This window comes from Anomalospiza imberbis, chromosome 19, assembly GCF_031753505.1.
Source record: "Anomalospiza imberbis isolate Cuckoo-Finch-1a 21T00152 chromosome 19, ASM3175350v1, whole genome shotgun sequence".
Lineage (NCBI taxonomy): Eukaryota > Metazoa > Chordata > Aves > Passeriformes > Viduidae > Anomalospiza > Anomalospiza imberbis.
The window spans coordinates 8,873,260-8,892,696 of NC_089699.1; the positions used below are offsets into that span (position 1 = coordinate 8,873,260).

Sequence of the window (19,437 nt, forward strand, 5' to 3'; positions counted from 1 at the left end):
CTAAAAGCGTCAGACACTACAGATCTAGTGGCAGTTGGTATTTCATTCTGTTTCAAGCACATTTTTGGCTTTGATGTCTGAAATTTACCATTCTGAGGTTGATATTTATGCTCTTTGTCAGCACCATTGTGCTTGTTGTGATACAGATACACTGTGTCACCTCTTCAGCATCAGTGCTGATGCAGAGCTCAGCAGCACCACACTCCTTACCTGGTGCCTGCCCACACCTCTGCGCTTAGGTGAGGGGGTCTCAGCCTGCCCAGCCCTGGAGTAGCTCTGCAGTTCCTAGCTGGTCTCTTCTCCTCCACAGGGAGTGCCTAAAGGTGTTAGTGGGGCGCTGATAACTCATTGATGGGATAGGACTGGGGGCCAGTTGGAGTCACAGGGCTCGGGCACCGAGTGGTAACAAGTGGAGACAGGTGGAGGCAAATAATGGTGGTTGTATTGCACCAAAGTCCGTCTCTACTCATTTGAGTGGAGGGGCTTATTCGGGGTGTAACAGTGGTTGGGTCAGGCTGATGGAACAGGCCTGTCCATTATCTCAAGAAGAGACAATGCACCGGGAATGTACAGGGAAGAAACTGTGGTGGACAGCTTGGGCTGGGGATCGGCAGAGGATGGGGCAGGTGCCCGGCCGGACTCTGGGGGTTCCGTCTGAGCCTCCATTCCCTGTCGCGGAGCGGGCAGGGCTGGCGCTTTCTCTGCTTCCCTTCCCCCCGGTGCCTCCTTCCGGCCGGCGAATGGTCCCGGGAGCGCGGGGAGCCGCGGGGAGCCGCGGGCGGGCCGGGCCGGGCCGGGGCGGGGCCGGGCCGTGGAGCGCTGCGCCCCCGGCACCGAGCGGCGGAACGGGCCGGGCCGGGACAGAACGAGCCGCGACAGGCGGGGTCCCGGCGGGTGCTCGGGTGCTGCTGCCGCTGAAGGAATGGCCGTGGCCCGTCTGGCAGCACTGGCCCGGCACGGGCTGCAGCTCCTGCGCCGGGCAGGCGGGCAGCGGGGAGCCCCGCCGGGCAGGTAGGGGGGGGCTGGCGAACGGGAGGTGCGGGCTCTAGGGGGTAGAGGACTGTGGGGATGTAGGGGGTGGGTAGCTGTAGGGGACTGGGGCTATAAGGGAATTAAAGGGGATAGGGGGCTGCGGATGAGAAGGTGTGGGGGCTGTAGGGGGCAGAGGGCTCTGGGGTTGGGGAGCAGTAGGGCACAGAGGCTGCAGAGGATAGAGACCATGCGTGGTGGGGGACAGGGACTATAGGGCAGCTGCAGAGTGCTGTGGGTGTCCAGCTAGGCCAGTGGCTGCATGCAGGGAGGGCATATTCACCTCAGTGTGTAACCCTTGGCTCCCCTAAAACCCCTCCAGAGTGGCAGAAGGCAGGCTGTATCCCCTGGATCTGCTTCGCCCCAGCTTGGGAGTGGGCCAGGGGCAGGGATGAGCCCTGAACAGCCGGCGAAAGGGAGTGAAGGCATGGCAAGGGCTGAACTTTGTGCAGCAGCTCCATCTGGACTGCAGCAATGTGAAATGTATCGAATGGCTTCCCCATCCTCCTTCAGGGCTCTGACTTGCCGTCAGTGTCCCTGTTCCCCTGTGGTCCTGCAGCCCCCAGGTAGCTGGGTGACCGAGCAGGTCTGCGACACCGAGAAGCTCTGGGGCTTGGGAAGTCAGGCCAGTTCTTTGCCTTGCTTTTCTTCAGTGCTGCCTCTTGGAGCAAGTTCATGTTAAAAAAAAAAAAAACAAACAAAAAAACCAGCAGTGGGAAGTATCTGGCTTTAGGAAAGGCTCTGAAGGATTAGCTGATATTCAGAGTAATTGTCACTGGGATGAATGACTTCCAGTGAGCAATTCTAAGAACTGGGTGGGCCATTCCTTGTTTTTCACAGACAAGTTTTAGGTGGGTTTTTTCAGCTGGTTTGACATTAGGAGTGAGGTGTTGAAGCCACTTCATCATAAGTGTGTGAAGACTGCCTTCTCAGAATCTGTTCTTAGGAAATAGGATCAGAAGGGAAGCATGACAGCATTCACTGCAGCTCACTCCAGCCCAGAACTGAAACTGAGGGACAAAAACACAAAGCCCTTGGAGAGAGAGAGCATGTATTTAGAGAACAAACTCTTTCTAGTAATGTTATAAAAAAAGTTTATTAAATTCTGCTCCTAGGCTTATTTATCCTTTTGGCAGGGAGAGTGCAGAGAGCAGAGAGGTACAGTGCAAAACAAAACCACAATGTTGCTGCAGAAGGAGTCTGAAAACCCTGTGAACTTGCTCTCTCCTTAAATGAAAATAATAATAATAATTTAAAAAAAGTAGTAAGTATCTGATTAACTCTTTAGTCAACAGAATAAAGCGCAAGTGAGGAAAGAGCAGAGTTAATTTTCACCACCCTTTAATTGCAGTCATATTACAGAAAAGACCCAAAATCTCTTGCTTTGGGGAGAGATGCTCCTGGTAGATGTCCATGAGCAAAGGAACTGGCAGAATCTGTGAACCTCTCCAAGTATGAACTCTGTATTTGGGACAGCTCCCAAGCTCTGGGAAGGCAGGGCCTTTCCCACAGGTGCTGATGTGATGGCAACACAGGGCAGGTCAGTGTCTTTCACATTACAAAGGGGACAGCAGGTTACACTCCCTTGTTTTCTCTCTCATCCCTTTTGATAATTTCTGTAGAGACTGATAAAGAGTTAAAGGTGAAAATAGAGCTGGTTATCTTACGTCAACAACTCCAGGCTTTGGTTGGAGCTGTTCAGAGAAAAATACCAACAGTTCCTAGGATTAGCCCAGAGTGCTTGCTTCAGTCTTACGATTTCTGCTTCTTGCCATCAGGCAGAAGAGCTCTGGGATTGCTGGGATTTGGCTGCTCTCCCACCTTTTGCAGGGAAGAGGAGGAGGATGCATTTTTCCCAGATCTCTGATGTCTTTCTGTTTCGCTGTGTTGCTGAACTTGAGGGTTCTGGAGTTTTGTGGGAACAGCCCACAAAAGGGCTGGCTCATTTGCAGGCTGTCTTGCTGCTGAAATGTGCTAACAAAAGGCATGTGCTCTCCAAAAGCCGTGATTTACAGTGCTGACACCCAAGAGCAAGCAGAGTTTTATCTGCTCTCCTTTGGCTGAGTCAGGGAAATGAGAGCTGGTGTAATATCAACCATGGTCTTGTTTTATCTCCAGCAGCACCAGATACTTTGTAGGAAGAGGTGAAGGGTGAATTACGTGTTTTCTGTAACAAAGATGAACACAGAGATTATTTCAAAATCCTTTGGATCCTTTCTTTCAAGCGGTCTCTTGATACATTCTCTCAGATCAGATGCATACTCTTGCTGCTGGCTGTAGGCAGGAGGGAGACCAGCCCTATGTGATTTCCAGCATAATGCTGCTGATAATGAACATGTCTTGTGTCTGCCTCCTTCATTCCACTCCTGACCCCCAGTGCTTCCAAAAGGCTGCTGTGTTTTATCCCACACTTTTCACTTCTGCCACTGCCAAAGTGATACAGAAATGCTGAAGCACATGTCAATTTCAGACCAGAATTAAGGGATTCAGGCAGCTCAGACTTTATGGCAGCTGAGAATTTTGCTTTAATGCATTTGAAGATATTATGTGAATTAGTGCTTTGAGAGGAGTCAGTGACTCTGGGTTATGAGCATGAGATACCTTAGCCTTCTTAGCTTCTAATTTCAGTGCTGCTGATGCTTTCATTTGAAAATGTGAATACTTGGGACCTCTGAGAGCAAGCTGTGTTCACAGTGTGAAATACTGCAGTATTTTCTCAGTATTTTTCAGCATCTGGCCTTGTAATGATATCTTTTACTGCTTTTTGATGCACTTTCATCCTCATGTTTGGGGGTAGAGAGGAAGCCAAGCCATGAAACCTGGAGCTTTGTGCCTTCTTGCATCTAGTGTAAAAGTCTGGTTCTGAAAAGTCAGTGAAACTTTTTGGCTCTTCACGTCTGGAAAATAATGAGACAGCCCAGAGAGCCTGATCTTGGCTTTGCCAAGACATGACAGTGCAAGATATTCCCTTTTTCACTGGGAATGCAGAGCTGTCCAAGTACCTCTTTGACTGCAGAGAGGAGACTGTTTCAGCTGGACACTTTGTATTCTGATTGAATTTTCTCAATCTAAATTTTGTAGTATTTCTTCCTCTCTCCAGTCTCTTTTTGTGATGACCTTTTGTTGTTTATTTTTCCCAATGCTGAACCTGCTTAGCTCCTTGAGATGATGCTGGGGGGAATAGCTCTTGTGCAACCAGGTCAGCAGCTGCTCCCTGCCCTCTCCAGCCCTTGTTGGGCAGGGAATTTAGGGACAGGCTCTGCTGACACTGGAGATGACTTGGATTGAGGGAGATGAGAGTGTGGCTGGCCCCATTAAGCATTTTAACAAACAGCCTGAGGGTTCCTCATCCACCCTCGTGAGCTATGATAGGGGGACAGGGACTTCTTCAGTCTCTCTTTCAACCGGGAAGTGGCTGTAGTGGCTTTTACTGCTCTCCCAGGAGCATTCATCCTGCCCTCGCTTTAGGGACATTTTTTACTGCCTTTTGGTTTATAGAACCTGTGTTTATAAAGGTCTTTCTTCAGAGCTTTCTTTCATCTCCTCGCTTATACATGCTTTGCCCTGGAGTTTTCAAGCAATAAAAGGTAGTTCAGTTTAGCACTTGTCCTCCCTTCCTCCTCAGGCAGCCTTACAGCCTTGATGTGAGTTTCCCAAGAGCTTGATAAGGAGGGATGTCTGAAAAGAGAGTTTGCACAATCCTCCCTCTACCAAAAAGCAGTGGGGGGAAAAGGGTCAGGCGTCAGTTGTCTCTTGGAGCTGTAATCTAGCTTTTGTTCTCTGAACACCACTTTTCACTCCACATAGGCTGTAACTCCAGGCTCGACTTGTTTCTTGTGGGCGGGAAAACAAATATTTTGTCGCAGTAACACCAAGTCTTTGCAGAATATTGATCCCGTAGTAGGTGGGCATTTAGGCTGAGCAATTTTTCCTCTTTAAGGCAGGGATTTCCCCATTATACACAACCTCTGTGCAATGCACCCTACAAATATGCTTTAGCCCCGTCCCTCCTGGTTGCCTCCTAATGTTGGAATAGAGGAGCTTAAGTCATGGAGGAAGGCAGAGAGGAAACGAGGAGGGACAGAGAACATGGGGGGCTGCCTGGGGAGGAAGACAGCGTGGTGGGAGGTGGCTGCTGGAGAAGAGAGAGGCTTGTAGGAGATGGAGAGAGAAACCAAGATAGGAACTGCAGTGCTCAGATGGTCAGGAGTTGTGGTTCAAGGGAAGATTGCTGCATTTCCACCAATGATCAGACTTCAGGGAAAGCCTTAATGGTTTTTAAATTATTTTCCCTATTGTTCTGACCACATCTTCTCATTGCTGCTTCTCTTGACTCATTGACCTCCCTCTTGGCCTCCAGCAGTGCTTCTACCCTGCCTGGTTTGTACTTCTCAAACCTGTCCCTGCTCTCCTCCTTCCCACCTCTCCCAAATTTGCAGTGGGGGCCATCTCCTCCCTTCTGTGGTATTGCGTCTGCACTTCTCCCCCTCATCTTGCTGGTATCGAAGCGATACGCGGAATGAATAAAGAGACTCCACAGCCTGGTGTAGTTATGAAGTAAGTATGTATGTCGGCGCCCGGCACAAGTGAGATAGCTCTCCGAAATCTTGTGCCCTGAGCCTTGGTGTGACCCACACCTTTATTCCCAAAGGTGTTCCATATGCAACACATTACACAACTTTGCCATGCATATTCAACCCCTGGCCCTGCCTGGCCCCGCCTCTCATGCTAAATAGGTCCGCACCCTTCTAGGCATGCGTGTGTCATGGTTTGACACTGGCGCAATGCCAGCGCCCCCATGAAAATGCACTTTCCCAAATAATTGCTGTGAGATGTGATCAGGAACACAGCAGAGCAGGCCCCAAACATAGTAACAAAAGAAAAAAAACTTTATTAAACTACTACTACTATAAAAGACACACACAATAAATCCAGGATGAAGACCCTCCAAAACACTCCTCCTCCCACCCAATTTCCAACAAAACCACAGTGAGACACCACCCAGGATCCCTGATCAAGTTGCCACCCTTCAGATAATCAATACTCAGTCCATCAAGGGAGACAGGAGTCTCTCCTGTGCCACAGACTCCCCAGGAAACACAATTGCCACCCTTGTGTTTCCATGTCACACATGGCAACCGCCCGGAGAAAATCTGCCATGGTGACACTCTCCTTTCCATGTCACAGTGCTCTCACCACCGTGCATGGACAGACTGCTCATAGGGCTCCTTTAAGCATGCTTTGCCACGGACCAAAAGAGACAACAGTTCAGCATCTCCTCTTGGGACTACAGTCCCCCCCCCCATTTTCCCCCTGGGGCCGAGGGTCTAAGAACAGAGATAATCTTCTTCCTGAAGACAGAGGGCATCACCATTCCCTCCTCAGCTTTTCTCTGTTCTTGTCATTCCTGTGCTGCCAGTTGCTGAAGCAGGTCTCTTTGGTTCACCACTGCATCCCTCTAAAATGCAGTCTCTGTTGCAGGAGAATTTGGTTCAGTCTATGGATAACAAGAAAAGTCCAGCCAAAAGCTACTCCATCATCTCCTCCCACCTAAAAAATTCTTCTTCTAACATCTCAGGTCCCAGACTGTCTCTCTTCCACTATAAATCAAGGAGGAGTAATATTTTACAAAGCCTTCATTTTCCAGGATAGGGTTAAAAGTTCAGACTCCCCGGACGGCTGAAATCTCTGCCCAGATTTCCAATTCCCCCACTGGGAATCTTCCCGCCCCCTTCTCCTTCTCCTCTGCTGGCAAATTTCCAGGTGCCGTCAGGCTCTATGTCTCTTTCCTTCTGGGGGGGAACAAAGGCATCTCCGTTTCTCTCCACCCTTCCATCTGCATGAGCTGGCTCTGTTCCAGTCCTTCAGCCCCTGGCCCACCTCCCTCAGGCCACATGGCTTCCCCTCCCCACCCAGCCCATGGCTGGGCAGGGCAGGTCTGCACTCTCCGATGACCAGAACCAAAGAGAGTTCTCCTGGGAGTTCTTGCTTTTAACCCCCTGTGTTCTCAGAGGCATGTCCATGCCTTCAGTGGCCGCTCCAGGTGCCAATATCCAAACCTGACCACTGACTGGTTTGACTACCAGCTTCCTGAGAAAATTCACTTCCGTGTCAAACCACGACAGTGTGGTTTGCTGTGGTGGTCGCGATGGTGGTGGTGATCTCTGGTGGTCTCTTGAAGCTGAAATTTGTGGTCTCCTTCATGGTTGAACTTTTGAACTTTTCTCCTTTGTGCGCGCTTTTGGTCCTTTGGTGCTTATCTGAGTACGCCTGTCAGTCTCGATAGGCGTGGGGACACAGGAGCTTCTTTATCTGGGTTCTTTGCATCTTCGGTCCTTTCTGGTATTGTTCTTTATGCAAGAAGCTTCAGAAATTTGCATTTTCTTATGCCCTTTGTACCAGGGCAGAGGTTTCTTAAGTAAAAGGTTAAAATTTAACACATAACTCTACAAGCTAGAATATAAATGCTTAATTCATTTTGTTAACTTAAGTGAACTCCAAAAATCTCTGTTTCAGTTGCTCCTTGTTTTATTGATGCTGTTTCAGTCCCATAAACTCTTTGCATTCCAGCTGTCAGAGATAGAACATGTACAGCTGCTCACTGTTGTAAACACAGACCATTCCTTTGCCAACACCTCAGTTACAGCTCAGCTTCTCTGAACTCTTCTAAACAGTTTTTATTCTGCAGGATTAGACTCTTCTCTGCTGATTGTTTTGGAGAATCACCTCTTTAATTTTAATTCTCTCTTTCTTGTTTGTTTGCTCTTTTCAGCCAATTGGGAGAATTTATCTACAAAATGTTTTGGTTGTGTTACTCCACAGCTATTTATACTTTTTAATGTTGAAGAAAGACCAAACTCAGTTGCCATCTCTCTGTGAACTGAAGAGCCCATATTCTGTCCAGGCATGCTGATATATCCATGTAGTTTTCAGTGCAGGTGAATGATGGTAGGACCAGGCTGTGCCAGTTCTGCAGGGCTAGTGCAGGCTCCTTCCCCACCAGGTCTCCCATGGGGGCTCTGCCTGTTCTGCCTGCTGGTATAGACACACACGTGCATGCCCTGGGGGGTACCAAGGTTGTCCATGTGCCCCAGCCACTGCATAAGCTTTCCAAGTCCTCTCCCAAGTCTTCCTGATCTTGACCCACTGAAGCAGCTGCCTGTGGTTCCCACTGGTGCAGGAATGTATTCAGGTATTCCCAATGCCATTGGCAGGCTGATAATCCCTCCAGATGGGGAGAACTGTATTGACAGGTTATATTAAAAAGCATCTTCTTTTTTTTCCCAGTGCCCTGCACACAAAGATGCCCTCTATGTCTCCCAAGGTGACCAACAGCTACATCCAGGGACCCACAGATATTCCCCTTCTTGACAAAACCATGGGCCAGTGCCTGGAGGAGACTGTGGAGCGCTTTCCTGACCGCGAGGCCTTGGTCTTCTGCCGCGATGGCGTTCGGAAGACATTTGCCCAGTTCAAAGAGGAGGTGAGTGCCTTGTTCATCCCTCAGGTGACTGGATGACAGCAGCAGGTGTGATGGAGGAATGGGAAACAGTTTCATTGCTCAGCTCAGGACTGAGATGAGTTGTGTGTGGATCTGGTGCAGAGGGAGCAGCACATTTCCAGCATGCACCGATGGGCATGTGCTGCTTTCATCCTTCTCTGAGCTTTGGGATGAAGAGGGGGAAGGGCATATGCAAAATGCTAACATCCCATAATGAACATTCATAGTTTAAAATTATCACACTTATCTGATGGGTTATGGGCTGAGCCATGGTGTTTTTCCTCTACTGGAGTAGACTCTTACTTCTGGATTAGTCACTCTGGCTATCAGAGGTCCTGAGTGTGGGGAAGATTTTTATCCAAGTATGAAGGCAATGGAGCAAAGTAAAGGGCTGAGGCTCAATATGACAAGCATAGATGTGTGTGGGTGGGTGCATATACAAATACATGGTTCTCTCTTTTTGGAATGGAGGGACTAACTACCGGAAAGTTTCTAATAAATGTATGATATGATATGATCTTTGATAGGAAAGAATTGTTTGGTGGGTTTTTAGGCTTACTATGGTTTTGGTCACATCCATTCACATAAACAAGATTAGCTGTGCTCACTCTGATTTTAAGAAGTAGGCTGTAATTCAGAGCTAAATCAAATTGTTCCTCAGATTCATATCTCCTACAAGGCAGATGTTATAAATTCATTTTTGAACTTAACAAAACTATAAAACCTTTCCTGAATGTGTCAGAGTATTTATACATACATTTGTGTACATGAAACATGCTTACCACCCTGCAAAATAAAGTAGTTGTTAATATAGTGGCTGAATTTGAGTTAATGAATCATGGAATCATTAATGTTGGAAAAGGTTTCAAAGACTGAGACTTTGGCTGATCATAAATGCTGTGAAGCAGGTCAGAGTACTGAGTGCAACATCCAGTTATTTCTTTAATGCCTCCAGAGATAGGGACTCCAACACCTCCCTGGGAAGTCCTTTCCAATATTTAATAACCTTTTCAGTGAAGAAATTCCTCCTGATGTCTAGCCTGAGCCTAGCCTGGTGCAGTTTGTGGCCACTTCCTCTCATCCTGTCCCTTGTTCCTTGGGAACAAAGCCTGACTCCCACCTGGCTGCACTCTCTTGTCAGGGAGCTGTAGAGAGGAAGAAGGTCCCCTCTGATCCTCCTTTTCTCCAGGCTGAGCCCCTCCAGCTTCTCCAGTCACTTCTCACAGGACTTATGAGGAACCCAAAACTGGTAAAAAATCACTTGATAGAATTTTCTTCACCCAAATCCTTCTTGAAGTCAGTGATACCCAGAAGAGAGGCAGATCCAACAGTGTGGGTGGGCCCAGCAAACTGTCGTCTCAAGTGCTTTCAATCCTGACCCCGACAGAGGTAGAAAAACAAGCAGAGAACCAAGTTACAAAGATGACGCTTTTTCTCCAGAAAGCAGTGCCTGGAGACCAATATCCCCCACTGCATCCTGTGTGTGATCCTCAGGCACTTGTGTTGTATTTTTTAGGTGGACCAAGCAGCAGCTGGACTTCTGGCCCTTGGCCTGAGGAAGGGAGACCGGCTGGGGATGTGGGGACCCAATAAATACGAATGGGTTCTTATGCAGTTTGCGACTGCCCAGGCAGGAATCATCCTGGTAAGGAGTTTGCTGTGTCTAGGATTTAGCAATCTATTGGGAAAGGAAATAGAGACAAAGAAGCAATAGGAAATACTGGAGAATAAAGTTTGTTTGTCTGTTTTTCCATGCTCTTACCTGGCATGTCATCTATAGCTGAATCAAGTATTTAAGGAAGATCTGTGCAGCTCTGTGTATCCTTGTCCTCCACTCTGTAAGGAAACAGGCTGCAGAGAGAGGAGCAGCAAAATGTGCTTGCAACAGTTGTTAATAGGAGATGTGCTTTTCTCTACAGGACCATTTTTATGTGGGATGTTGCTGCCCTAACCAGTTACCAGCTGGTTAGATCCCTTTGAAATGTATTGCTCCATGGAACAAAGGCTCACTTAAAAATCTGGTCCAGGCTGCATATCCCTAAACGCCCATTTTCATTTGATAGCATGACCAAAATACACCTTATTTAGGCAGTGCACTGTGTTGAGGTCTGTACCTTGCATTCTGCTCCATTTCCTCCATCCTGGTTCATTCCAGTGTCTGCAGGAATAGGGTGGAAGAGCATGGCTCAGTAGGAACCTGTGGGTGAACTTAACTCCAGTGGCCAGTCTGTGGAGAGCTGGGTAGGAGGTGTTATCACGGTTGTCCATCAAGAAACCTGACTTGCACAAGAATTTTGATCTAGTTTAGTGGACTGGATCAGCTAGGTCAACTGGATCAACTCCTGTGAGACAGGAGATCTGGTTTCTGTTCCTGAAGCTCTGTTTTGATTATGTGACCTCACATAAATCTCTTTTCCAATTGTTTTCTTTCATACAAACACAGAATTCTGATATATTTTCTGTGAATGTGAAATCTCTGTGGTGGTGAGCTGTTAGTTCTGTGTTGGTCTGAGTGTAGCTTAACCCTGGAGGAACTTTTCTGTTGGAATCTGTGCTAGGAGGGAGGGTGTTTAAGGCAAGAAGGTGATCAAATTCTTGTTTCTGGCTCTTCAGGTATCTGTGAATCCAGCCTACCAGGCCTCTGAGCTGGAGTTTGTGCTCAGGAAGGTTTGTATGTCATGAACTGTCTGTTGAAGGGGATTGGCAGGGACATGATGCAGATGAGCTGTTTAAGGTCTGGGTGTACGGGAAGAGCTGGCTGGAGAGCAGAGCTGGTGCTGGATGTGTAGAGGGGATGAAGCTGCAATTTTGTGCCCACATTTCTTGCTGTTCCCTGTGGCTGCCACCCTGTCTGATGGAAACTGCTGTATCCTTCTCATCCCTCTCTCTCTGCTAACAACCAGGTACTGCCAGTACTACCCCAACCCAACCACTGCTGTCAGCAATCATTTACCAGGGAATGAGGGAAAAAAATGGACTTGCCCCTCCTGCTCAAGGCAAAAATCACCATCTGGGATCTCAGCCTTGAAAGTAGAACCTCAGAAAGGACCTCATTTTAACCTCAGACAGGACCAGTCTATTTGGTAGCTTGATTTCTCCTTCCCATGTTTGTCTGAGGCTGGCTGGCCTTGGATTTAAGCTGGTTTAAGTCCTAGGTATTGCCACTGTTTAACATCTCTCTGCTGTCTGATCCTGACGCCTCATGTACCATTGAATACCTGCCTGGGTTTGAGTTTGTGACATGCAGAGCACTGAGCAATTTAAACTGTTCAAATAATGAGCTCCCTTGCTCAAATAATGAGGAATTCAGGTTATTAAATATTTGATGGCTAAAAATTAAGATTAAGCAGCTAATTTTTTCACTGTGGTTTGTTCAGCTATAAATGAAAGGCTAATATTAGAAGAGAGGGAGCCACTTCTGAATGTTCCCAGCACAATCCAAGTTCGTTTTACCTAGAAAGTGGATAATTTTTAGCAAATTTCTTTTGTATCAGTAACTCTGTAATGGGTTGTTGGGCTGCAATTTGAATTCTTGTTTCATCCTTTCCTTAATGCTCTCAGCAGTCCTGCTGGTTGCTCCTGTTCTCATGCATTGGGGTTGAACCCAGTGCTGCAGTGGATCACCATCTCTTCTGGAGTAGGTGTCCTTGGGCTTCTCTGTCCTACTAGAATGTGCAACTCAGTTCTTCCCTTTTACCCCAGCAAGGCTTTGGTTTTCATCTCCTCTGATTTTCTTCTCTGATGTAATCTGGAATGTTGATGGGGTAAGAGCAGAAATGTGCTTCAGCTCCATTGGGAATTGCTCCTGTCTTGCTCTTCCAGATTTGCCAGCATTCCTAGCTTTGTTATGCACCTTTGACACTGGGATCTCTGTGGAGCTCCTCACCAGCCTAAGGATTTGTTTGTGTTTGTTTATTTGCATAATAAAATTTCTGAAGGCTTTAGGGCTTTTCGTGCTGGATCCTGTCCATCTGTGCAGATTGGTATATATGGAAATATGTGTGGAATAACTATTCCTTGGATTCCTCCTGTATTCCCAGGGCTTGGTAAAAGCAAACTGATGATGAGTTTTCATATTTTACATTCTTTGAAGACAGGTCTGCTGGCATTCAGGTTGAGACCAAGTGGGAGAGGCCCAACCAGAGACTCTTTATCTTGTACAACATCAGCCCTTCAACCAGCCCTCCTCTCCCCACACAGCATCTGTTTTTCAGAACTGGTCCAATCAGAATTGTGGTTTAAAGGAATTAGTAGTAAAAAGTTGCAGAGGCCCAAAACAGCATCAGTCCCCTGGGTTCTGGGCAGCCCGTTCCAGAAAACAGAGCAAATGTTTATCTCCCTTTCTGACAAAGTCCAGAGGGTACTTACAAATAATTTATTGGAGTGGCCTTTGTCTCCTTATTTCCCATACTCTGGGAAAATAATGAGAACAGCTGAGTAAATATGTAAATAGTTTATTGGACACAAATGCATTTTTTGGAAGATGAAAACAGTTTGCAAATCTGGGTCAAATTCCGCAAAATCTCCGCTGCTGAAAAAGAAAGAAAAATTCTTGGAGTAATTAAGGTGTTTTGTTTTGGGATTATGTAAATGTAAGGGTTGAATGAAAAATGTTTTCATTTTCAAAATAGCTAGCACTTTAAAAAGAGGTAGAAAAATCTTATGAAAAGGAGCACCTCAAAAATTCCACAAAAAAAAACTTGGCTTGATCTTAGAGGCAGATTTTAGAAATCCTTGTTTTTCCAAATTTTCTCAAAAATCCTCGTTCCAGATCAACACAAATTAATTTGTTTTAACTTTATTTATTTATTCATATTTTGGGACTGGTCTTTTTGTTAGAGTTGAGACTCATAATCTGGAAAATCAATTGTTTGCCTTGTGCTCACAACAAACGGTGTCAATTCTGGGCAAGGAATCTCAAGCTGCAGCTCTACTTTCTTGTCCAGCAAAAATCATCCTGAATCCAGCACTGGGGAAGAGCAAAGCACTGGCTGCACAGCTGGATCCAGGTTTGGGATGCTGGGTGTACAGTGACAGCACAGCAATGCTTTTGCAGGGTTTTGGGAATGCACAGCTGTAAGGGTTCATTTGCTTTAGTCACTGGGGAACCTACCTGTTCCTGTATTGGGGGTGGCTGCTCTTTATCATGTCCTGACTATCAACCCAACAGGATTTTTCATGAGTTTCTGTCTCCTTTCACAGGTTGGCTGTAAGGCCCTGGTGTTCCCCAATCAATTTAAATCACAGAAATACTATGATATTCTAAAGCAGTCATGTCCCGAACTAGAAAAATCCAGTCCTGGGGGAATAAAGAGCAAAAGGTGAGTTAGGAACATCTGGTGTCTTTGCACTGACCTCACAGCCGTGTCCTGGTTGTGTCCCCTCAGCTGCACAACACAGGTTTTGCTGAAGAAGGACCCACAGGAGGTCTCATCTGAAGAGGACAAGTTAGGCTGGCTCAGAGGTTTGCCCTGACCAGTGTGTGCCTGTCTGGGCACTTTTCTCCTTGTTCTGTTATTGCTGATGGTATTTTTCTCTCTGCCAGGCTACCTGACTTATCCATTGTCATCATGTGTGACTCTAAGCTGCCTGGCACCTTCCACATGGATGAAGTGATGCAGGCTGGGGACAGCAGCCACCTGAAGCAGCTCAGGGCCGTGCAGCAGACGCTGTCCTGCAATGAGCCCATCAACATCCAGTTCACTTCAGTAGGTGCCCTGCCAGCTCCATGCCCTGGGGTTGGCTTCCTCACTGGGAACACGGGGAAAGATGTGTGCAATGCCACACATCACATTTTCTTCCTGTTTCCCTCTGAGACCAAGCTTCCAGCTTCTGCAGTAGGATGGAAAAAGTCTTCTAGCATTTCCCCTACTTCCATTCTTTTTGTTCAGCCCTTTGTCAAGGGCTGATGGAGATGAGACAGTGCCAGGTGAATTCTGTTCAGCTGAAATTGAGCTATTTTTTGGGATTCAGGTGCTGTTAAAGAAATAAAAACAGTCTTCCAGGTCTGATAGAAGAAAAAAGTGCCAGATCACCCCAGAGTCTGCCAGGGGGAATCTCCCCTGAGCTCATCCTCAGAAAAGGTGGTGTTATTGCATGATTCCCTGTGTCTTCCAGGGAACAACGGGAAGCCCTAAAGGAGCCACCCTCTCCCACAGGAACATTGTGAATAATGCCAATCTGGTTGGTCTGAGGCTGGGGATCACAGGCCAGGTGGGTTTGGTGGGAACGGGGTTTGGGGAGGCCTCCGCTGCAATGGAGAGGCCACGTGTGGAGAACTGCCAGTGTTTACGCAGTGGAAGGGCAGGATGTTTTGCTGCAAATGACATTGAGGGATATTAATGCATAACATTTTGCATTGCAATGGAGTTCATTCATCTTTCATTTTAGTTTCATGTGAAGCTTTTTTTTTAGGCAAAAAAGCTATCTTTTTGTGGAGGAGAAACATTGATATTAATAACTTTTCATTTTGGTGAATACTCATTTCAAATAATTACAGGACTCTGGATGTTAGCTTTGAATTCTGTTGACTGAGGTTTTAATTTGATTTACACGACTTGGTTTCATGTCACGTTTACAGTCTTTTAATTCTTACCACGGTATGACCTTTCTTTTTGTGGTTTCTTAAAAAATTTGATAAAGACAAATATTTTCTTTCGAACTTCTGAACTACTTATTTCTAACACATCTACTTTGATCCAGAGAATAGATGAGTTGTTTCAATCAGTTTTCAGAGCCTTTGGTGATTAAAAAAAAAAAAAAAAGTAAAATGAATAGCATGTGCCAAGTCCTGCATATTTCATGCCTCTCACAGCACTCCCATTCTTCTCTTTTGGTATATAATGTATAAGCAATTGCAGAACAAGGAGTCCAGCAAAGAAGAGACATTACAAAATTACAGGATGAAATATTGACATAAAAAAACTTACAGGTAGGATGTGTCAGTTACATTTTCACCTAACAGGAATACAGCAGAATGTCAGATTTCCAGTCGAGGGGACCAGGAAAAGTGTCTCTGCTCAGATCTTTGCTCTTCAGCAGGGAGATGGGCTGGACACACACTGGAAGGTCTCCTCTCCTCACTGTTTTCTGGTTGATCCCAGGAGATTCGCTGTGGGCTCCCTGCGCCTCTCTACCACTGCCTGGCGTCGGTGGGAGGCTGCATGGTGATGGCTCTGCATGGCACCTCCTGCATCTTCTCATCGCCCAGCTTCGAGGGCAAGGCTGCACTGGAGGCTGTGTCTCGAGAGAAGTGAGAGCCTGTTTTGCTAAGAGCAGTTCTTGGTCTCGTGGCTCTACTTCCTCCCTTGCCCCAGCTGCCAGGACCTTGCTTGTGCTCTTCCTTCCCACAATGCGAGAGGCAGACTTGCTGCTGCACTCAATTGCACAGGCACTTCAGGAACCAAATCCTGCCTTTTCAGCTGTGCTTGGAGTGTGTCACCCTTCTCCTGAAATTAAGGAATCCATCCTGTCACCATAGGGCTTTGGCTGGGAAGCATAGTGGTGTCTTGGTTTGCTGTGGCTGCTGTGTTTTCACAACTGAACACCTTTTCCAAGTCCAGCTCTGCTGCTGGGATAGTGATTCCATATTGTTCCTCAAGTATAGCTTGGGAAACAAAAGAGCTGTTGCTGTGTCTGCATCATACATGTACATATGTGTCTATGTTTTATGCAGATGTATGTATCTGTGTGCTGATGAACAGCACATCTTCTGTGTCTGCCTTCGTGCTGCTGCTCTGCAGCCCCAGCTGGGACAGGATAAATGGGATGGGATAGGATGGGATAGGTGCTGAGCTGGGGCTGCCCCCAGTTTCCACCTCTGCAGCTTTGCCTTTTTATCCCTTATTCCTCAAGATGCAACCTCCTCCTCGGCACACCCACCATGTTCATAGACATGCTTTCCCAGCCGGACTTTGACTCCTATGACCTGTCATCTCTCCGGGGAGGTAAGTCCCAGAATTCAAATGGAAAAATCCTGAGAACCAGGATATTCCCGGTTCCCTGCTGGGAGGCTGTATTTTTAGTTTTGTGAGCACACGTCTCTTCTGGTGGGAAAAATTTAGTTGCATGAGCCTTGTGTTTCCCCTGTTAATTTGATGCTGCATTTCTTTTCCCTGGGAAATCCTTCCATCATTGTGTATTTTAGGACTCCTTCATCTGAAGGCAGTCTAGGAAGGACCTTTCTATTTTAGTTGCAAGGGGAGGTGTCAAGAACAGCTTGATTTTCCTTGCCTCTCCAGCCACCACCATGTGGCAGCAGATGATTTCTGTGTCTCAGGCTAGTGCAGTCCATACAGCAGAGCCAAGCTCAGATTTTTTTCTCAGACCTGAAGTTTCCTGCCTGTTTCTGAAGTCACTCATCCCCGTGCTGGAGGGTGTGATACAATGTGCTGGAGCTTCCTCTGTTGTCACAGCCTGCTTTGGAAGTAGCTGGGCAGACCACCAGTCCTTTTGAGGCAATAATAGTACAGAGAGAAGGTGGTGCTAGAGTATAAGGAAATATTTTAGCAAGTTACCTAATCATCTCTGCTATGTGCAGAATGATCCTGTCTCATCCTGTTGCCCACCAAAGCCCATATATTACCCCATTCCTTTGCTCTGTCATCCTAGGTTGGAACAAGTGGCAGTGGGATCTACCCTCTCCCAAAACAGCTGCTCTGTGCAAGGCAAGAGGAAAGGTTTTTGGTTTTATGGTGATGATCGATGAGAGTGTTTGTCCCACTATAAAACTGTGCCTCTTTGTGCTATGAATCTTTCGATTTTTGGAGAACCGTAGGTTGGACTAGGTTTGAGTTACAGAGTTTATTTTCCTGTTGAGAAAGGCAAATTGGCCTTGCTGCAGCCTTTGCTTCTAGAACAACTAAGACCTGTATAAAAAGATTTAGGAAATATTTTGACAGTAACCAGTGTATCCCACAGGTCTTGTCAGCATTAAATCTGGGAGTGGAGAGCTGTTTGTGGGACCCTCCTGGGAATAAATAGCTAGTTTCCAAGGTCTTTTCCTCTTTCTTCCAGGAGTTATTGCAGGTTCTCCTGTTCCCCCTGAGATCATGAGGACAATTATCACCAAGATGCACATGCCAGAGCTTGTGGTGAGTTGTGGTGGCTGTGACCAGACCTACAAGGGGTGTTTGTCATGGTGAGACAGTGAGTTTGGGTGTGTCTGGACCAGAGTGGTACCTGGTGGTCCTGGAGCTGCTGGGATCAGGCTGAAGAGGGAAGGCCCAGAGGACCTGGAAGAAAAGAAGTGGGGGTTTTGCCTGGTTGCTGCTGAGGTGTCTGGGGAGGAAGCTTTGGAAGAAGACAAGGCATCACATTCAATGTCATTAAGTGAAATTCTGCTGCTCATTTCAAAACTTTTACTGACATTCAGTTGTACACACTGCCAGGATTATGATGGCAGAGGCAATGCTGGTTCATATTAGTGCAGGTGGGTGCTTGTATTCCTCTTGGTGTGGAGCTGTCAAATTTCTTTCCCCATCCTGGATTTCCTGTGGGAAATCCACAAAAACCACTCTCATTGTGTGTTTTTTGTTGTGTCTGAGTCGTGGGAATGGTGCCATCCGCATGTGCAGCACCAAATGCTGCGCTGCCAGAAGGGCAGTATGTGCGGGGCCACTTGTCCTGCTGCTCCACCCCACGTGTCACCAAGAGCCACCAGCACGTGCTTCCTGTCGGGGACAGCCACCAGCAAGGGGGTCAGCTGGGTCAGTGACCCTCTAGGTGGCCCATTTCCTAGGCATGTCTTGCCATCTGCATGCGAATGGCTGAGCCAGAAAAGGACTATTTTGTTTTGCCTTAAAGGAAATTATTTTGGTCCCATGCTGCTTCCCAAGGCTGAGGAAGCAGCCAGTAGTGATGGATAAACTTGTGGGTCCGGGAGTCAGATTAGGCTGTAGTTTTTGGCAGACGCCGACTGCACCAGCAGTAGGGTTTTACAGGGACAGCTCTGTGCTCTGCCACAGACCAGGGGAATCCAGGCCATTCGTCCTGAAGCTGTCTTGGATGCAGCCAGGTTTTTTCTCGGATATGATGCTCTTAATGCCGAGCTGGAAACACCAGGGACAGCCTTGGTGGTGCTGCTTGCGCTCTGTCAGGTGACAGCTACCTATTTTTATAGTAAACTTGAGTTTGGCCTCACAAAATAGTTTCAAGCATTACTGTGAGAGCCCAGGACTCATTAGGTGTCACGTGTTCCTGTTTTGTAGCAAGAGAAATAATAAAACCCTCCCAAACAGTTGCTCTGCCCATGGGATAAAGAGGATTAAGTCTATATTTGTGCCACTGGTCTCATGTTACTCCTGATCCCTCCAGCTCTCAGGCAGACACACAGAGACTTGTTGATTTCATCTTTGCAGCAAGAGCTTTATACAGAAGATGTACATAAGAAAATATACAATTTGATTTCTATATAGGAGGCAGAGGGGTTTTCACCCTCTTAAAGGTCATTTACACTGTTACAGAGGAATAAATAGACATATATTTATATATCTCTTTAGGATTAAAAAACATAGTTGAATTGCAACTGTGGAATTGAAGTAGCTGTGGCAATAAACCATAGTCATCCTGGTGTCCTGCTAGATCCTCTGGAGTATGGGTGGGAAGGAGAGGAGGGGTGCCTGAGCCAACTGCACCATGCACACCTTCTCCTCTTGGACATTTTGGTGACCCCACAGAGTGGGAGGGAAATCCAGTCTTCAGATGGCTCCAGTTTTGGAGGTTCCCAGTACTGCTTCCCTTAAAGGATTTCTGGCCAATTTTGGGAGATGGCTGCCTCAGGGCCACTGGCTCTTGGTCACTGCTTCACCTGTTCCCTCAGCCCTGGCCTGCAGGGATCCCCTCTGTGGGTAGGCAGGGGAGTCTCTTTGCATGTGTTGAGACCAATTTTCCTTATCAAGCAGCTGGGG

The 19,437-nt window shown here is 47.0% G+C and overlaps 1 protein-coding gene across 1 annotated transcript in view; it reads left to right on the forward strand.

The window, feature by feature from the left end:
• Nucleotides 1–891: 891 nt before the first annotated feature.
• Nucleotides 892–19,437, forward strand: part of ACSF2 (acyl-CoA synthetase family member 2) — a 37,699-nt gene continuing 19,153 nt past the window's right edge. The window contains exons 1-10 of the mRNA XM_068209572.1: nt 892–1,011; nt 8,317–8,512; nt 10,047–10,175; nt 11,144–11,197; nt 13,733–13,851; nt 14,076–14,238; nt 14,648–14,743; nt 15,634–15,782; nt 16,385–16,476; nt 17,546–17,622. Coding sequence (XP_068065673.1) covers nt 923–1,011; nt 8,317–8,512; nt 10,047–10,175; nt 11,144–11,197; nt 13,733–13,851; nt 14,076–14,238; nt 14,648–14,743; nt 15,634–15,782; nt 16,385–16,476; nt 17,546–17,622 — 1,164 coding nt within the window. The 5' untranslated portion in view covers nt 892–922. The remainder of the gene's footprint in view (nt 1,012–8,316; nt 8,513–10,046; nt 10,176–11,143; nt 11,198–13,732; nt 13,852–14,075; nt 14,239–14,647; nt 14,744–15,633; nt 15,783–16,384; nt 16,477–17,545; nt 17,623–19,437) is intronic.